The sequence below is a fragment of the Ictalurus furcatus genome, chromosome 3 (assembly GCF_023375685.1).
Source record: "Ictalurus furcatus strain D&B chromosome 3, Billie_1.0, whole genome shotgun sequence".
NCBI lineage: Eukaryota > Metazoa > Chordata > Actinopteri > Siluriformes > Ictaluridae > Ictalurus > Ictalurus furcatus.
In genome coordinates this window covers 32,757,382-32,779,058 of record NC_071257.1, presented here as the reverse complement: position 1 = coordinate 32,779,058, position 21,677 = coordinate 32,757,382, and the positions used below count along the sequence as shown (strand labels likewise).

General features: G+C 37.3%; 1 protein-coding gene and 1 long non-coding RNA gene across 3 annotated transcripts in view; one reads left to right on the top strand and one right to left on the bottom strand.

The window, feature by feature from the left end:
* The window catches only part of arhgap10 (Rho GTPase activating protein 10), a 102,387-nt gene that overhangs the window by 7,681 nt on the left and 73,029 nt on the right, over positions 1-21,677 (bottom strand). For both annotated transcript variants that reach the window (XM_053622093.1, XM_053622094.1), the window contains exons 19-21: positions 20,510-20,642; positions 13,616-13,778; positions 2,500-2,619 (exon numbers count right to left, since the gene is read on the bottom strand). In XM_053622093.1, coding sequence (XP_053478068.1) covers positions 2,500-2,619; positions 13,616-13,778; positions 20,510-20,642 — 416 coding nt within the window. The remainder of the gene's footprint in view (positions 1-2,499; positions 2,620-13,615; positions 13,779-20,509; positions 20,643-21,677) is intronic.
* On the top strand, positions 10,612-17,469 carry LOC128606088 (uncharacterized). The gene is made up of 3 exons (XR_008385627.1): positions 10,612-11,602; positions 15,817-15,875; positions 17,415-17,469. It is a non-coding gene; the product is annotated as an uncharacterized LOC128606088 (long non-coding RNA).

The window sequence follows — 21,677 nt, the reverse complement described above, 5'->3', positions numbered from 1 at the left end:
TTACGGAGACACTAGAGATCCTGATCCTCTCTGCTCTCCGGACCTGCCTGATCCGTCTCGGATGTCCTACCTCTGGATGGAGCTCTCATCTACTCCAATTCCAGATTGCTGGGACTACGGCTGCTTCTAAGGCCAAACAGACTTCATATAAATCCATAATGAACTTTCTCACACTATCCGGCGTTACCCAGATGAGGACGGGTTCCCTTCTGAGTCGGCTTCCTCTCAAGGTTTCTTCCTCTTAACATCTTAAGGAGTTTTTCCTCACCACCGGCTCGCTCAATTGGGATAAATTCGCACTTTTAATATCTGTATACCGTGTTTAGATATTTCTGTAAAGCTGCTTTGAGACAACGTGTATTGTAAAAAGCGCCATACAAATAAAATTGAATCGAATCGATGCTCCCTGGTTTTTGCCGTGCATCGTGGGATTTTTTTTTTTATGGAGCAGACGTCGGCCCTTGAAATGGCCGACTCCCTGATCAGCGCCCTGTCTACTGAACTAGGGATCTACGGTAGTTGAGACGCAGTCTTTCACATCCACTGTACATTTGTTCCAGACTCCACGAAATGCACTGTTTCTTTGCTGTTTTTTGCTTTTTTTTTTTACTAAAGATATATTTTTACGTCTGAATTCGGCGGAATCACGCACCGTTTTTAAACCGTGTCAATTGAAGAATATTAAATATCGCTCATTTAAAAAAAAATAAATAAATAAAAAGAAGTATTTTCTATCATTTTTGTTCGGTGGTAAATATCATAAACAAAACATTTCTGTTCACAAAGACATTGGAAGAACCCCCCCTGCCCCCCACCCCCGAATATAACGCTTTATCCTTGTTTTATTTTTAACTCATGGTATTCCGACACTTTTTAATATAATTACATGAAGTCAAAATTGATGACATTCAAATTTTAAATCATGAAAACACCTATAAAAAAAATGGATTAAAAAAAATTGATTCAATTGCATGTACAAAGGGTTCATATCGAAGTTAATGGATCCTCTTGTAACTGTGATCCTGTCAGATAAAGTGCATTGTTAAACCCTTTTTTTTTTTTTTTTGCAAGCACAATGTTCAATAATCACTCGTCACTACTCTCACGTCATTAAGGAGGAATTCTGCTTCACTTTGCTGAAGTTTGAGGACTTGCTGAGAGAAGAGCAGAGCGCAGCGCCGAGAGCAACGCACCTGGCAACCGGATAAATATTTCACACATGGCCTCGGAGCAACAGCGGTGTGTTTTAGACAGGGCTGCAGTCAAAACACAGCAAGCAGACAGATACACACACACGTTTTCCATGGACCTGAAGGAAATTTCTCCGGCTCTAAAAACAAGACAGCTATATTTTTTTATTTTTATTATTTTAATGTGATGCCTCTTTTTTTTTGGGGGGGGGGGAGGGGGGAATTTGTCCAGCTGCTGGTCAGCATCAGTCAGTCGAGGTGGAAAGTGAATGCAGCTTCACTCCTGGAGGATCACCATAATAACTTTACCGTGTGTGTGTGTTTTTCATTAGGTGAGGGAGCGCATAGATATGTGCGTCCAGGATGGAAAAGGAGCAGAAGTGAGTATGAAGAGAGGCAGGCCAGAGAGAGTTGAATGCATGAGTGTGTGTGTGTGTGAGAGAGAGAGAGAGAGTGTGTGTGTAAGGAAGTGGATTAAACGAGTGTGAGAGATAGCACAGGAAAAACGTGAATACGAATCCGAGCCCTAGTGCAAACTTGAAAAGGTCAGAACCGGTTTTACTGTTTAAATATTACCTTAATTGATTATTTTGGTATTATATTGATTAAAAAAAAAAAAAAAAAAAACTGATGGCTGAATTGATGGTTGATATAAAAATTCCAAAAAAAAAACAAAAAACAAAACAAAAGTGATACGTTCTGGAAGTATTAATGAAAAATTAAATAAAAATACAATAAATGTAAAAAAAAAAAAAAAAAGAAAAAAAAAGAAAAAAAAGAAGAAGAAAAAAGAAAAGTGGAACGAAATCTAAAATAAAAATACATAAAAAATGTGAAACGTGGAGCGCTGTGGGTGAACGAGTGAACGAAATTTCAAATAAAATATACAATAAAAACAATTCTCAAAAGTAGAACGTTCTAGGCGAATATGCGAAAGCAAAAATACAACGAACCTGGAAGAACGAGTGAATGGACAATGAAATAAATAAATAAGTAAACAAAAAGTGGAAAGTTCTGGGGAACGAGTGAGTGAACGTTAAAACAAAAATACAACAAATGAGATGTGTTCAAAAAGTTTTGAGGGAATGAGAGAATGAATACAATAAATGCAAAAAGTAGAAGGTTCTGGGGAAGTGAAAGAAAGAAAATAAAAAAAATGAAAGTACAATAAATAAGAAGAAAAGTGGGAAGATGGGGGAACGAGTGAATGAGAAATAAAATAAAACCAGGTTTTCTATAAAGCTTTTAATGTTTAACTCCTAATAAATTCCTTTTTAAACTTTTATTATTATTATTATTTTGAGTGTACCTTTCTGCAGATTTGTCCGTCTGTCCTCCGGTTGCTGCTGCGTGTGTGTCTGCAGCTTTAGTCTGAGGTGTTAAACAAGTAGGAGTGGAGTTCATCCATGATGCCATGCCTGCTCCCCCTCTGTGGAAAAAGAGAAAGACTTACAAACTTTTTTAGAGAGAGAGAGAGAGAGAGAGAGAGAGAGAGAGAGAGAGAGAGAGAGAGGGGGGGGGGGGGTAAACAGTGATAGCAAGACAACACTGAGAGAGCAGTGCAGTGCAGGTCAGCTACACACACCGCATGGTCTGGTTTTATAACTGACCCGGAGTATTCACACTCTGTTCAGTGCGCTCCACTAATATTGGCACCCTTGGTAAATATGAGCACAGAAGGCTGTGGAAAAATCGTCTTTATTGTTTAACCTTTTGATCTTTTGTTCAAAAAATTCACAAAAATACTCTGCGCTCATGGATATCAATCGCAAACACAACACGGGTTCATTAAAAAAAAAAAAACACAACAACATACCTTTGTTAAATATAGGTGTGCAACAATTATTGGCACTCCTATGATTTTATATGAAAAAAATATATTTGAAGTATATTCCCATTTTACAATTTTACATGTTGTTTAGTACAGCTGGGTGACTAGGAACAGGAAATTGATCAACTACGCCTTCCTGTTTCACAGGGGTATAAATATGAGGTAACACAGAGGCCGAAATCCCTTAGTCATTCATAACAATGGGTAAGACCGAGGAATATAGCTGTGATGTGCGGCAAAAGGTCTATAAGAAAATAGCACAAGCATTGAAAATGGCCATTTCCACCATCAGGGCAATAATTGAGACGTTCCAGTCAACTGGAAATGCTATGAATCAACCTGGAATTGGACGTGTGTCTGTATCGTCTCAGCGCACTGTGAAGAGGACGGTTCGAGTGGCCAAAAAATCTCCAAGGATCACAGCTGGAGAACTGCAGAAGTTAGTTGTGTCTTGGAAGTTGTTTGGAAGGGTTTCAAGAAAAAAGCCTCTACTCTCATCCAAAAACAAACTCGAGCGTCTTCAGTGTGCCAGACACTACTGGAACTTCAAATGGGATCGGGTTCTACGGTCAGATGAAACCAAAACAGAGCTTTTTGGTAATAAACACCAGAGGTGGTTTTGGAGCACACAGAGAGGTAGACATATGGAAAAGTACCTCATGCTCACGGTTAAATATGGAGGTGGATCTTTAATGCTTTGGGAAGTTGTTCTGCCAGAGGACCTGGACATTTTGTTAGGATACATGGCATCATGGACTCCATCAAATATCAACAGATATTAAATGAAAACCTGACTGCCTCTGCCAGAAAGATTCAAATGGACCGTGGTCGGATCTTCCAGCAGGACAATGATCCAAAACATACATCAAAATCAACACAAAAATGGTTTACTGACCACAAAATCAAGGTCCTGCCATGACCATCCCAGTCCCCTGACCTGAACCCCATAGAAAACCTGTGGGGTGAACTGAAGAGGAGAGTCCACCAGTGTGGACCTCGAAATGTGAAGGATCTGGAGAGATTCTGTATGGAGGAACGCTCTCAGATCCCTCGCCATGTATTCTCCAACCTCATCAGGCGTTATAGGAGAAGACTCAGAGCTGTTATCTTGGCAAAGGGAGTTAGCACAAAGTATTGACTAAAAGGGTGCCAATAATTGTTGCGCACCTATATTTAACCAAGATTTTCTTATGAACCTGTCTTGTCTTTGCAGTTGTTTGATATCCATGACAGCAGAGCATTTTTGTGAATTTTTTTTGAACAAAAGATCAAAAGGTTAAACAATAAAGACAATTTTTCCACAGTCTTCTTTGCTCATATTTACCAAGGGTGCCAATATTACTGGAGGGCACTGTATTTCTAAACTCCCACTTCAGCAGGACAATAACTAACACACACACACACACACACACACACACAAACATCCTGTAAGCCGAAGTTTATAAATGAGGCATTGTTGCGCTCTCACTCTGACAAAACTGATCAATCAGTTACCTCATAAATAAACAACAAACAAACCGACCAGACACACACGTGACTTCTTCATTCAGATTTACTGCATTTCACACACGCACACACACACAGGTCTACATACTCTTATAGAGAGAATACAAAAAGAAAAAAAAAGACAAAAACACACATACATAAAGTACTGTGCAAGTTTTAGGCACCCTGTTGTTGTTGTTTTTTTGTACAAACTTTGTTATAGACTTTTATTTTATGACTTCTACATTATCGAGTCAGTACAACGAAAAAAAAAAAAACATTTCCCATTTCCAAACATTAGTTTTGCTACAGTCAGTACAGAAAGCAGCAAATTTTGTGAGACCACTTTTCAGACAAAAACAAAAACAAAACAATAAGAAACAAGAGCGACGGTCAAAGTCTCCAGAATGCAAGATGGTCTGCACTTAAAGAGCGCATTTACAAAGGCTCTCATTCACACACACACACACACACACACACACACACGGTAGAAGAGCTGCCACGCAAGGTGCTAACTTGCCATCGGGAGCAACTTGGGGTTCAGTGTCTCGCCCAAGGACACTCCGGCACGTGGAGTCACGTGGGCCGGGAATCGAACCTCCAACCCTACGATTAGTGGACGACCCGCTCTACCACCTGATCCACAGCCGCCTCTCAGTTCCAGAAGAACCGTGACTGGTTCTCCAAGATGCTCAATAAAACTTACTTATAAAACTGCACTAATTCTACCTGAGACTACAATTTTTTTTTTTTTAAAAGCAAAAGGACGTCACACCAGATATGGACTTTGCTTCATTTATTACTGTTTACTGCTCTTTATAGTATTCTATTAACGTGGAAACATGTAAACAAGTTTCCACGTTACATGTAAACAAGTTTACAGCATAAAGACTTTTGCACGGTACCGTATATAGGTCGTGTTTTGGCTTGAGCATTAAAGCCCCTCGTTATATTTTGTTATAGGATTCCCACTCGCTCCCATTTTCCTGTTACACTATGATTCCTAATTTTTCTTATTTTCCTGTTAGATGACTCCCGTTTTATGATGATCGCCCGCCCCCCCCCCGCCCCTTTTGGCTGTTAAACCTACCTGAACCTGAATCAGGCAACTCTGGGAAAAACAAACAAACAAACAAACAAACAAACAAACAAACGAAAAAACAAAACAAAAACTCTAATAGCTTTGATGCAAAGTCTGCTCGTCCCAGCAACTGATGTACAGTATAATATTCATTTTTGTCAGTTAAACAATACTGTAGAAAAGAAACATAATGATCGTGAATAATTTGCCAGCTTCATGCTGCTTCTGCTTCGCGGCAGGCTGCATCACACCACACAGCTGTTAATGAACGTTTTCTTTCTTTTTTTTTTTTCCTCCTTAAAGACATACTGACTGTGTGAAATACATCTACATCCAGCCGAAGATGAAAATAGGACGAGAGCTGTGAACCGGGCCACAATAACCTACTTCTCTTTTTCTAATCCAACCCACACGCACGCACACACACACACACACACGCACGCACACAATCAACCACAAATGCACACACACACCCACGCACACGCGCACACACATATACACACACAGCAATTATACAATTATATTAGCAGCAACACAAGGTCATACAGGAAAAAAAGAAAAAAGAAAGCAACAGAATTCACAGACACGTTAACTACGTCTCTCTCCGACTGCAATTCCTTAACAAGGTCTCACCGAAATGCTCAAGAATTACAACATCTGAAATCTAATAAGTTTCTGACGTTTTGTTTCATTGGAAACGATCAGGTTCTATCTGGCAAAAAAAAAAAAGAAAAAAAAAAGAAAAAAGGTCAATACTTAAATATAAAAGATTTAAGAGTTTGTTGGAATTTTTGTCTTTTCTTTTATGTGAAAGGTAATAAATTCCAATTGTCTGATTTATTTATTTATTTATTTAATCGTCAACAACGTATAAACTAACAATTGTGTCGAATGCGAATGTATTCATTTTAAATGCTTACATTTTTCATTAATGAATTAAATGAAAATAAATAATAATAATAATAAAAAATAACAGTCAGTAAAGTGTTCTCTCTCTCTCTCTCTCTCTCTCTATATATATATATATATATATATATCCATTTCCTGTACATTTATGGCATTTGGTAGACGCGCTTATCCAGAGCGACTTACATTTATCTCATTTCCACAACTGAGCAGTTGAGGGTTAAGGGCCTTGCTCAAGGGCCCAACAGTGGCAGGTTGACAGTGCTGGGATTTGAACTTATGACCTTCTGATCAGTAGACCAACGTTTTTAACCACTGAGCCACCACTCACTTTATTTATTTATTTATTTATTTTTTTTTTAAAGGCTCAGATTTTTTTTTTTTTCTTAAAGCGAAACTACTCTAAACTGTATACTAATCACCACATTCACACAGCTCTAAAATAAAACCTCATCATTGGCACTAACTGACGTTGTCAAGCTTCTTTTCAAATATTTCTTTCTGCTTTTATTTTTTGTAAATGAATTTCCTCCCTCTTACTACGAAGTGAGAATAAACACTACTACTAATACTATTAGAGTTTACTATTATAGTCAAAAAAACAAATAAAACTCATGAGAAATGGTACCTTTTTTTTTTCTCCCAATGATGTGTGCTGTGTGTAATATTTCTTTTCTTGCACATTCTAAGACGAGGAGTGAAAGCAAACCTTAAAATCAGTGGCTGCTCTCGCAACCCGAATAAAAATGTTTTTTTCCCCCCTAGAGGAATCTGAGGAAGCGCGAGAAAACTTACAATGAACGAATTTATCATCAGATTATGTAGAAAGATGATACACTTCCATGACACCTGTTTGCAATAAAAACAATGCAAAAATAAATCTAAAATATACAATTAAAAAATTGTATAATACAATATTAAATATTAAATTAATTCCACTCATGTATTTGAGGGTGCCAATAATATTGTAGGTAACTAGACAACCACGTTAGGCTAAAGCACAAATGAGCACATGCTCCTTCTTGTTTGTATAAAAGGGTGCACATATTTTTGTTGCGGACTGTAGAAATAACTCGCAGAGTGCAAGATGTGATGCTGTCCTTCATTAATTCACTGTGTGACAGATGCATTGTGGGAGAAAGTGAAACTGAAGCATCCTTTTGTTTCTGCACAAGGGCACGGGTGAGAGAGTGATGGGGGGGGGATAACTAGAGAGAGAGAGAGAGAGAGAGAGACAGAGAGAGAAATAAATAAGGACAGAGGGATGGAAAGAGACAGAGGAGGGAGAGAGAGAGCACTAGAGAGAGAGAGAGAGAGAGACCAAGAGAAATAAAAGAGGACAGAGAGAGACAGACAGAGAGAGAGACAGAATAAGCAGAAGAGAGACAGCGATAACGAGAGTGAGAGAGAGAGTGAGAGAAAGTGTATACACATGGAGGTGTATAAAGTTTACAGAGAAAATCTGAAATGAAGACACAGATAAAGTCAGAAAGCGACAAAGAGAGAGATAACACATAGAGAGTGAAACTGTGTGTGTGTGTGTGTGTGTGTGTGTGTGTGTGTGTGTGTGTAAGGGGGTGATTTATTGCTCTGCAGCAGGGTGTTTGAATCCTCAGCTGCTGCACATCAGCATGAAGCTTCAGCAGCGCTGCAGTGCACCAAATCCACTCATTAACCACACACACACACACACACACACACCCCCACACCTAAACTCAGCCGTACACTTGCATGCTTGGCACTTGGCAAAAACACATACGCATACGTCACAGTCTTCTTCTTTAACATGCCTTCTTCTTCAACACACACACACACACACACACGTACTCATTTTTATATTTACACACACACGTTATTCACAGAATTTACCCACAATTTTGTACACACTTTATCAGGTTTGGGGAAAAACAAACCCCCCCCCCCCCCCACCACACACACACACACAGCTTTAAAACTTCAGTACAGCACTCATGGAAACACCCAGCTGCTCCACTCCAGGTTGTACTCTACCTCGTGTGAATCAGAGCCTCGCCTTGCCTCGACCTCAACTTAAAACAAAGGGCAAAAAATGAAAATCCGATACGGTTGCCACGGCAACCGGCAGAACCGAAGAGGAATTTTTTTTTTTTTTTTTTACCTTAAATTGCTTTTACAATTACGACTAAGCCAAAGTGAGGGAAATTGCTCTCATTTCGAGGCTGTAAAAATAGCAGCCGTGCTGGAAGCGCGTACACGAGGCCTTATTACGGCGATCCTTAACCACGGGCCCAATTTGAGGCCGGATTATAAAAGAGAATCGAGACTTAAACAAAAGACGGAGACCCAAAACACAAACCCGCTGCTGCTCCTCTGTTCTTAAGGAGATGCACAGGAAATGGGATATAGGTGCTATAATGGGATACGTAGGATACAGATAAAGAGCTGTGGCTCATTAGTAAACACATCATGAACAAATCAATGCTGTTCGAGTGGTCACTTTACAAAAACCTGAAAACCTGCTGCTGAGTTCTGATTGGTCAGAACGTGTTGATTCGTTTGCCGTAACAGCAGCTCTGACACCAGTTCTGGCTGTAATGCAAATCACAGGCTTATACTAAATGTACCTGCAATACGTTATATTTTTTTCTATCATTTTCTAACAGCTCATTCACGTTTATGGCTGAACAGAAATGGATTAAAAGAAAAAACAACAACAACAACAACAACAACGTGGAATTGTTGATTTGGTGAAGTTTTCTGTGAGAAGTCGTTCAATTTGGTATTTTGGAAGGAGTCTCCAGTGTCAGTGTTTTGTAACAGTCAGAGGTAAGATAAGACCGGCTAAAACAAAATAAGACAAGATACAATATGGTACTAGATAAGAGGAGACACTATAAGACAAGAAGAAACAGGATAGGACAAGACTCGATAGGACAAAATAAGACAAGAATAAGAAAAAAAAAAAGACGAGACTAGATAAAATAAGACCCAACAACATAAGACACAGCAAGACAATTCAGACAAGATATAACAAGATAAGACGAGATATGACGAGACAAAGCCGAATAAGACAAGACTGAATAAGACAAGACAACAGGATAAGTCAGGATATGGATTAGACTACATAAGATGAAACTAGATAAGCCAAGATTAAATAAGTGAAGACACTACAAGATAAGTTAAGATAAGACAGGACTACATAAGACAAGACAAATTAAGACAAAACAAGACAACATAAGATAAGATAAGATAAAACAAGTTAAGATAAGACAGGACTACATAAGACAAGACAAGACAAATTAAGAAAAGAAAAGACAAGACAGCATAAGATAAGATAAGACACGTTAAGATAAGACAGGACTACATAAGACAAGACAAATTAAGACAAGAAAAGACAAGACAGCATAAGATAAGATAAGACACGTTAAGATAAGACAGGACTACATAAGACAAGACAAATTAAGACAAGAAAAGACAAGACAGCATAAGATAAGATAAGACACGTTAAGATAAGACAGGACTACATAAGACAAGACAAATTAAGACAAGAAAAGACAAGACAGCATAAGATAAGATAAGACACGTTAAGATAAGACAGGACTACATAAGACAAGACAAATTAAGATAAGAAAAGACAAGACAGCATAAGATAAGATAAGACACGTTAAGATTAGACAGGACTATATAAGACAAGACAAATTAAGATAAGAAAAGACAAGACAGCATAAGATAAGATAAGACACGTTAAGATTAGACAGGACTACATAAGACAAGACAAATTAAGATAAGAAAAGACAAGACAATGTAAGATAAGACAGGACTACATAAGACAAGACAAATTAAGATAAGAAAAGACAAGACAACATAAGATAAGACAAGGTAGGGTTTTTCTATGAAAAAAAATAAATAAACAAAACTTGAATGTATAATTTATCTAAAAAACAAATTAGAATTCCACAGTATTAAAAATAAAATGTGTGTGTCTCCTGCACATTGAAAATAATCCCAAACAAAATCATCAGAAACACAGTTTAAATGGAGGTTTGGAGTATTGGAGAGTGCTGGCTTGCATATTATATATATATATATATATATATATATATATATATATATATATATATATATATATATATATATCTCCGCCCTCTTCCACATACATGAGCTCACAGAGCCCCACGATTGGCTAACATCTCTGTGATCGACAGGGGAGACAGAGTATGCCCCTCCCACTCTCTCTCGGCTCCCAGCTACAGGTGGCTGTGGCATCACTGGGATTCGAACTCGCGATCTCCTGGCGATACGGTGAATGATTTTCTCCTGCGCCACTTTGTCATGATAATAAGGACAATCTTTGACACCGTATTGCTGTTATGAATTAGATTTGTCTATTTTTTTCCCCTCACGGGATGTAAACGTTTGCACTGTGCTGTATAGAGAAATGCATTGGGATGTACAGACTGTACTACAGTGAGTCAGTGGACAGCAGCGGGGAGGTCGTTAGATGAGTAAATAAGCCGAATGTCCTCCCTGCACGAGCTGTGTTTACAGTGAGAGGAGTGCGGCCACCTGTCTCTCTCTCCCTCTCACTCACACACACGCAAGAGCAGGATTTACTGCATTACAGCGCGCCATTTCCTGCACTAGCTTAGGCTGAAAACCCAGAGTGGGAGAAAGAGAAAGACAGAAAGAGACTAACAGAGAGACAGGGAGAGAGGTGAGAGGGTGAGAGAGAGAGAGAGAGGGAAAAAGAAACAAAGATGGAGACAGAGAGAATGAGAGAGCGACAGATAGAGAGAGAGAGAGAGAGAGAGAGAGCAGTGTTACATAAGCAAAGCCCCGTCTGTGATCATAACTCCAGGCCAAGTGACAAATGACGCACAGAGAAAGAGAGAAAATGAGCGAGAGATACAGAAGAGTGAGGGGGTTAGAGGGAGAGAGAGATAGAGAAGAAGACAGGGACTGGGAACAGGAAGACAGACGCCTGTATGCAGACTGGGATGTTGTTGTTTGGGGACAGAGGGGCAGAGAGAGTGAGTCAGTGACAGACTGAAGCATGAGTGATAGAGTGAAGAAGTGAGAAAGTGAGTGAATGAACGAGTGGGCGAGACCGAAGGACCAGCGTGTCAGTGGGTGAGGCACCAATCACACTTTTCCACCACGGCATGGCACGAATGCTGTTCCGAACCCAGCATGCACTATCTGCATCTCTGTGTCTGCAATAATAATAATAATAATAATAATAATAATAATAATAATCTGCGAATCCTCGCTGGACAAGGGTCTGTTAGGTTGCTTCATCCCTTGCTGTATCAAAAGCTGTGCTCGTCGGGATTCTGACCTTTCATACGTTAAGCAGAGGGAAACGGATGTGGAGTGGAGATGGATTTTCTGCTTTAATGTGTCTAAAAACTGCATGATACAATATGGTACTGCATGGCTCGGTCACTTGTCTGCCTCGAAGGGTGAACTACTGACAACAGAAGTTCTCCTGCTGTGTTTGGAGAAATAATCCACAAGAACTTCCTGTTTAACATTCCCAAAATCTTGGGGCTACTGTTTTTCTGTATCTGACAAATTAGAGGCCAGTATATCATCATGTGACTGCTTTTGACTACCAGTGTTTATCCGACCAATCAAAGGGCAGTATGTTATTCATTTGACTACCATTTTCTGTATCTCATTCGGTACTGTTTAAGTCCCATCAGAGGTCAGCAAATGATTATGGAACTGCTTCTGACTATCTCAGAGACCACTATATTATCATGTGACTGATTTGGACCACCATTTTAAAGTATCTGACCAATCAGAGGCCAGTATATTATCATGTGACTGATTTGGACCACCATTTTAAAGTATCTGACCAATCAGAGGCCAGTATATTATCATATGACTGATTGTGGCTAGCATTTTTCTTTATCTTTATAATATAATTGTCTTGAATTGTTATGTGTCCACTTCTGACTGTCTCAGACACCAGTACATTATTACGTGACTGCTTTTGACTACCATTTCTTTGTATCTGGCCAATCAGAGGCCAGTACATTATCCTTTGACCACTTTTGACAACCGTGGTTTCTTTATCCGACCAATCATAGGCCAAATATTGCCATGTAACTGTTGCTGACTACCATTTTAATGTACTTGACCAATCAGAGGCCAAAATATTATCACGTGACTGCTTTTGACTACCATTCTTCTGCATTTGACCAATCAGAGGGCCAGTATGTTACCATGTGACTGATATTGGCTGCGATTTCTGCTGCGAAATGTGACGGCTTCTGACGATCTCAGACACCAGTATATTATCATGTGACTGTTGTTGACTACCATTTTAATGCAGTTTAATTTAATTTCCTTTAATTTAACATAATCAGAGGCCAGTATATCATCATATAACACTTTCTGACCACCATTTTTCCTGTATCTGACCAATCAGCAAGGGAGATGGGAGGGGGAGGGGGCAGAATAAACCAAGTGAGGAGGATGCAGGAAAATGAGAGGGAAAAAAAAATAAATAATAATAATCAGGAAAAAGAATCCTTGCATTTATAACAGAGAGAGGAGAGCCGAATTCACCAGCATAACCCAATATTGTTAGATTCTACATCATCATTCAGCTCTGGCCAACTGCCCCAAGCACAGAGCCACTCAAAGACACACAGACAGAAACACGGAGAACTTGAGAAACTAAAAAGATCCTACCAAACAAAAACAGCAACATGGCGAAATACTCAGCCCCTGACCTAACTGGACGTTGGAAGGAAAACAGCTTCATTATTCATAAAGCCAGTATGAGAGGAGAGTGTGCGACACATCCCAAGAAACTACACGAGTCCTCTGGACGAACGCTGTCGATTAAAAACACACACACAACGCAATTGAAGAAGATGGCTGGGTATTTAGACCATACCCAATGTACAGACAAACTGTTAGGAAGGACCAGTCAGAAATGAGTCAATAAAGGCATGGACAACGTTTTTAAAATGCTGCGGAATAAAAAGTTGGCGAAATACAATCAAAAATTTAAGTGTCATTTTTTTTTTAATAAAAATATTTCTAAACAACGTACAAAACGACCAGGGCATCGATGAGATCCCGATGTTTGAGAACGCCCGATGAACCATCTGGAATTCATTCACTTACCCGGAGTTCTGTTGGGTGGCTACGGTGTTGCCATGGGGATTCTTGGACTTCTCCGGAGGGGTTTCTGAGGTCGACGCCGTAGAGGACTGCGAGGATACGGATTCATTACTGTCCAGAGAGGCTTCGTCAGGGGTCAGAGAGACATTCTCAGAGGACGGAGACACTGCACAGGAGACAGGGCAGGGTTTTGTTTTAGTCATGACTTGAATAAATACAATATGAGGTGATACAGAGTAACGAAATGACCTGAAGGTGGGACAAAGGCGTGTGTGATTAAAATACAGTAAGGAGTAAAGACTTTTTTTTCTTCTTTTTTTTTTTCTTTCCTTTAAGATTGAATAAAAGATTCAAAATCACTACAGCTTGCATGACTGGTCTCATTTACGCTCAAATGGTGCAAAAACATCTCTGAAGTATGACATAACCATCACCCAGCTGCACTTCGAGCTCAGCTGCAAAGCTCGAGCTGTGAGCTAGTGTGCGAGTGTGTGTTTTTCACATTTCAGATTTGTCCCTGTTGGTTTCCCCAAAATCATTATTCATTTTTAAGACCCGTTTTCAGCTGATTCTCATTCTCGCACGTCTCAGCCACATCATACGTTATCACTTCCGATGCTTTAGGAAGCTCGAGATCGGCACATCGCTCCCTCCGAAGCGTGTGATACCAGTCGCTGAGTATTTTCAGACCTCCGCCCACAAAAACCGCTCGTTATAACAGGAAGACAGCAAAGATCGGTCTACCGTATAACTGAAAGACTTTAATTTAAGTTTGGTATGTGGTAGCGTACGTGTCATAGGTGGTCATAGGACATGTCCGAGACCGGTCAGGCAGGGACTGACATGCTCACGTCACTGTCGTCGCCATCATCAAGTGTCAACTACACTGCAAAATGAAAATGGAGGACAGTGACAGCAGTGACTATACTCGGTGGAAAGATATTTGAGGAATTGAGCAATGCTGAAAGGAGCTTATCAAAACTTATTAGTGTGTGTACTCGGGGTGTTTCGGGAAAACAGGCGCACTCATTTTCATGACTTGTAACTTGTGCTTACGAACGTGGACCTTCAAGACAGCCAGATCTGATCTAAACAAAACATCAAAAGACTCTTGTAATGTGAATGTGACCATACTGAAACTTGGAGCTAATCCCATGGCTTACAGGTGATAATTATATCAGCACTGATTTAAAATGTCCCGTTCCACCAGTGGGAAATTCCAGACCAAAAATACCTGCTGTTTTTGTTTAGGTGTTTTTTTTTTCTTTCTTTCTTTTTTTTAAAGTTATTTATTTATTTTTTCCTTAAGCAAACTCAGGGTGGTCTGCTAATTTCAGTCCCATTCAGATAGAGATCTCTGATTTTATAGGCGTTTTACATTGGGAAACATTTCTGACCGTCGCTAAACGCCGCATTTAGTCGGGTGTCTGGAGAATTTCTAATTGCGTCCGGCAATCACGAAATGATGGATGATTTGGAAGAGTCACTCAAGCAACTGCCCAGTTTGGGTTGTGTAACCTTTTATCATTTGTACCGTCTTTACTAGAAGCCAATGCAAGGAAAACAATAAAAAATATATGAAACCAAAATAATAATAATAATAAATGAAATAATAACACTAATATAATAAATAATGCAATAAAATACAATGAAATAAATAAAAACACCAATCCAAATATGGTTAACGGCTGCTATTTTAACATTGCTGTAATTATACGCTCATATATAAACGGCTGTTTACGATTGTTTATGATATTAGTGTGGCTCAAATATGCTACAGAAAAATTCAAAACAAAAACAAACAAAGAAACAACAACAACAAAAAAAAACCCAATAGTTTAGTGCTGAGATTCTCAAACTTTTTACAGACAAGGATCTCTTTAACCGTTTAAAAAACCCAAAAAACCTCCTGAGTATAAATTTATTTTACAAATTAAGTATTTTATTTTAAATTACATACATTTAAATGTGTACAATAATATTTTGCTGTCAGAGGTTTTTTTTTTTTTTTGTCATTTATTTATGGACTTTAATAACCATTGGTTTAGTGTGTTGTGTTTTTAATAGGAAAAAAAATACCTCCATCTTGTAATTTCTCTATTAAAACGCAACTTTAAGATGTTTAAAAAATGAATGTTCAAAGATTGTCCTGAAAAAATATTTGAAAAACAACATTCTCCCCTCTGAACCTCTCACTCTGTTAGATATGTCCGGAAGAACCGAGGCAGATACAACTGAGAGAATCCAAAAGCCAAAAAGAAGGGTGAGCAAGTCCTTGGAGAATATTTCTATCACATTCAGAAAGGGTGCTTTTAAACAAAGTTTTTCCACTATGTTACTGTAAAATACAAAACTAAAATAGGTTTCATCTGTAAAACCTTACTAACTTACCCAACTCACCTTATTAACTTTATTTACAGTAACTTACCTTATTGATTTACCAAATAATTTAACTTACCTTACTAACAATTTCCCTTACTAATGTCATTTACCTTACTGTACTAACCTACCGTACTAACCTACTTTACTAACTTACTTTTTTCCTATTTAGTATCTTTGCAAACACTATTTTACTGAAAAATACTGAACTTAACATCTGTAAAACCTTACTAGCTTACCTTATTAACTCATCATAGAAACTTCACTTGCTATCCTACTTTACAAACCCATCATTAGTAACTTATGACCTTATTTTTTTTTCCTGTTTTTAGGATCTTTTCAAACACTATGTTACTGTAAAATACATAACTAACATAGGTTTCATCTGTAAAACCTTACTAACTTACACAACTCACCTTATTAACTTTATTTACAGTAACTTACCAACTTACCTTATTGATTTACCTCAATAGTTTAACTTACCTTACTATTTCCCTTATTAATGTCATTTACCTTACTGTACTAACCTGCTTCACTAACTTATCTTTAGTAACTTACTTTTTTCCTATTTAGTATCTTTGCAAACACTATTTTACTGAAAAATACTGAACTTAACATCTGTAAAACCTTACTAGCTTACCTTATTAACTCATCATAGAAACTTCACTTGCTATCCTACTTTACAAACCTATCATTAGTAACTTATGACCTTATTTTTTTCCTGTTTTTAGGATCTTTTCAAACACTATGTTACTGTAAAATACATAACTAACATAGGTTTCATCTGTAAAACCTTACTAAATTACCCAACTCACCTTATTAACTTTATTTACCGTAACCTAACACCTTATTGATTTACCTTAATAATTTAACTTACCTTACTAACATAATTTCCATAACAATTTACTTTACTAATGTCATTTACCTTACTGTACTAACCTACCGTACTAACCTACTTTACTAACTTATCTTTATAACTTACTTTTTTCCTGTTTAGTATCTTTGCAAACACTATTTTACTGAAAAATACTGAACTTAACATCTGTAAAACCTTACTAGCTTACCTTATTAACTTCACTTACTATCCTACTTTACAAACCCATCATTAGTAACTTATGACCTTACTTTTTTCCTGTTTTTACTATCTTTTCAAACACTACCGTACTGAACATCTGTAAAACATACACACTAACTGTCTAACCCTTTTTAAAAATTCATATTTTTTCTAAGAGGATAGAAACTTTTTTTTTTTTTTTTTATAAATTATAACCCTGGCCTCTTTGTATTCAATTATAGATGTTGTGTAAAGATATATGGATTTTTCAGATCTATTTCAACATTCAGTCCAAGGCTTGTGAAAATATTTAACTGTTTTTCCGACATCATCTTCCCCTTATCCCCTGTTGTCCATTTATATCTGCAGAACAATATGCAACTTGTCCTGTACAAGACTGATCTGCATGTGTTAAGAAGCGACCGAGTGTGAATCCACATTAGACAAAAAAAAAAAAAAAAAAACCCCTGTCATTTTAAATTAGCTTGTGCAATCACAATTTCCTCCCCCAGCAATGCTAGTTTTCTGGACCTAATATGATGGCAGCAGCAGCAAAGCCAAAATCTAAAGAGAAGCCAAGTAAATAATCAAAGGGATTATAAAATGTCAAAACCTGTTTTATCCTGCAAGAATTTGAAGAGGGAGCCTGGAAAAAGCTTCGGAAAAACAAAAAATACAGATGTTGTGGTTTTAATATTTAACTAATAAAAACCATAAGTATCTACATACATCTTTACCCTCTTCTCTGGTTGTTATTGTATTTCTACTGAATTGTACTATTCAGAAATGGAAGACGATTTTTTTTTTTTTTTTTAAATTAAAAGCCTGAATCTTACACAGTTGCAGCTAAGGAACTTCAGAGATCACATACGTGTGACTTGTGTATATGGTCAGAGGTCACTCTGATGAAAGATTACGAGTCATGACTGTATATTTTACTGCAGTCATACACAGTAGTGGTGAGGATCAAGGCTATTATAGACACTCTTGGAAGATTCATGTCTCAGGATTTAAAGGGGATCTGCTGTGTGGATTTGGCCTACTTTCTGATGGAACAACACTTATAACACACTGCTGGCTGAAGCTTGTGACAGAGACGTACAGCCTACACACTCACCTGGCCCTAAGCTTCATAAAAATCACACCATCATTCTTCATAGACCATAGTATCAGCCAAATAGGGATTTTTTGTGTGTGCTATGTGTGGTTTAGGGTGTTTTCATACATGCAGTGTTTAGTCCGTCTCCAACATTGCTGCATTTTCCTTCTCGCTGTGGGTCTTTAATCAGTTAAGAACTAGAGATGCACCGATACTAAATTTCTCAGCCGATACCGATAAGCGATTATTCAGAGTGATATCGGCCGATACCGATAGATCTGCCTTTTATACCTTCTTTTAAATTAAAAATCATTATTTCCACAATTCTGAAAGAAACGCAAATAAAAACTCGACTCTCTCAGTAAGTTGTTTCACAGTAGCTGGTCTCATAAACAGAAAACACATTACTCTAATTAACATTAACGCATGAACTCAATTCTGAAGATTAAGGTAAGATTTCTTAACTTATAACTTATTAACTTTAACCTTACTAATTAACATGCCTTACCACTTAATGTACCTTACTAACTTACCTCACTATATAATGCATCTTACCTTACTAACTTAGCTTACTAACATACTTAACCTTAATAACTTACCTATTTAACTAAATAACTTAACTATTGTACCTTACTTTAACTTTACTAACTTACTTTACAACCCAACACACCATACACTAATGCACTTTACCTTACTAACTAACCTACATTACCATACTATCTGTTGTACCTTACCTTATTAACTAACATGCCTTACACGTTACTAACTTATGCTACTACATAACATACTTTAACTTACTAACTAACAATATCTTACTAATCCCCTACTTTCTTGCACACCTTACATTACTAACTTGCCTTAATACCTGATGAACCTTATCTTAGTATCCAATATACCTTACTAATTACCTTTATTAACTTAAATTACCCCATTCACTTAATTTACTTTAACTTACTAAATGTTTACTAAATTTATCTTAGTAATTTTACTTAGTAACTTACTTGACTGTAATAACAACTTAACTTCATTTGCCCCACCCTTCTCATTTACCGTACTAGCTTGTGTTCGTAACTTAACTCACTAACATACTTTAGCTTACTAGCTTACCTTACCAACTTGTGTACCATACCTTACTAACAAATGCATCTTACTAAGTTACTTTACTAACTTACCTCACCCCTTTACCGTCACACCTGATGTACTTTAAGTTACTATATAATGCACCTTAATAACTAACATACCTAACCATACTAACTTACCTTACCAATTTAACCCACTCACCAATTTAACTTACTTAATAAATTAAGTTACTTTAAGTTACTAAATTAACTTACCAATTTATCTTAGTATTTGTACTTACTAACTTACTACATCACAATAACTTTATTCAACTTACTTAATGAACTTAATTACCCTACCTTACTAACTGACCTTCTTACCTTTTATTATTAACTTAATCATTTACCTTACTGACTTAGTCATTTAATTTATTAACATACAATATTAACTTATTTTACCTTACTAATTGAATGCCCCTTAGTCTTTTAATTTACCATACCTTCTATCTTAACTTACTAACGTATCTTAGTAATTTAACTTACAAACTTACCTTACAAACAAATTTTAATAAGTTAAATTACTTACTAAATTTACATCACATTGCGAAATACCTTAATAACGTACCTTACAAGCTTATGTTATTATTTTTTTTACCTCACTAACCTATCTTAGTAACTTACTAACTTAGTTTATCTTCATAATACAACACATTAACTTACTTTACTAACTGATTTTACCGTAGTGACTTAATTTACCTTACTAACTTACTTTACCAACTTACAAACGTATCTTTGTAACTTAACTTACTAACCTTCCTTACAAACTCATCCTAATAACTTCAATTACTTACTCAATTTACTTCACCTTACTTACTTACCCTACTATCTTACCTTACTAGCTTATCTTAACATACTGACTTCATTTACTGCACATTTCTAACTTATCTTAGTAACTTAGCTTAGTCTATAATAAATTAATATACCTTACCTTACTAACTTACTACATTAGTAACTTAACTTACTAACACCTTGCTAACTGAGTTTTTCTTGAGTTGAAATTGTCTGAGTACCAATTAGTTTCTGAATGTGTATATATATTATATATATATATATATATATATATATATATATTCACTAGTCACTACTTCTTGTGCATGTTTTTAGTGCCACCTGTGGTCCAGACACGCCTTAGCTTCTCCAAGCCTCAGGGTTAAATAGCAACCCAAACGACTGTCAAGGCGAAGATGAATTATTTGTGCAGCTCACTCGTTCCTGCTTCCCATGAATGAGTGTTCAGCCTCACGTACCTGTGTGGATGTCCAGGGGGTTGTACACAGCCAGCGGGCGGCTCTGGCGTGCCTGCTTCTTAGACTGACGCGTTGGAGCGGTGAGCGGAGAGAGAGTCGAGGATGGACAAGCGCTAGGAGCATCCCCAAATATCTTAAAAAAGGAAAAAGAAGCAAAAACTGGTTAGACCTTGTGAAGGTCAAAGAAAAGTATGAATAAACTTTCACAGAACAGTGTGTATGGATACATAGGTGTGTGCGCATGTATGTGTGTGTGTGTGCTCTCGAATGAATGCGTCTTGTCCAAATACAAGTGGTTTAGCCTTGTGTATCGAGATACCATTAACGCAAAAGCATTTACAGCAGCTTGTATAACTAAGTATTCACCCCCCTTGAACTTTTCCACATTTTCTACTGTTACAACCTGGAACTGAAATGAACTTAACTAGAATGATATGTTATGAAACAACCCACAGTATTTGTGTAATGCTTCACTTTCTCAGTTATGCCATATTATTTATATATATATATATATATATATATATATATATATATATATATATATATATATATATATATATATATATATTTTAAATAATGGGTGCACCCGATTTATATTTTAACTAAACTTTGTCCCGGATGTGTTCTGATAGCGCCGTGTTTAGGAGCTGCGCTCTCTAACAAACTCTGGGCTCTTCCAGGAACAGGTTTATTTATCATTTATCATCTTAGTGAATTGCTTCCCCCTTACAAACCGACCCGCTCTCTCAGGTCCTCTGGGTTCGGACTCCTATCTGATCTAAGATCTTGTCTCTCTACAATGGGTGGCAAGTCTTTGTATGTTGTAGTAGCACCCAAGATCTGGAATTCTCTCCCTCTGACTCTACGCAGGATCACAGCATCTCCGAGTTCAAAACGTATCTGTTGCTATGCATTTTGCTCTCAGTGACTGTACTATCAGTACTGTGTTTTTTCATTTTTTTGTGTTTGTCCGTCCGTGATTGTTCGTTGTTTATGCATTATTGTCATTATTGCCATTTTAAAGCATCCTTGAGCTCTGGAAAGGCACTATATAAATTAAACATTATTATTATTATTATTATTATGATGATGATGATGATGAGGTCATGCGACACTTTAACTGAACACACATCAACTTCACTCAACTAATTTCTAAAGAAGAGCAGAA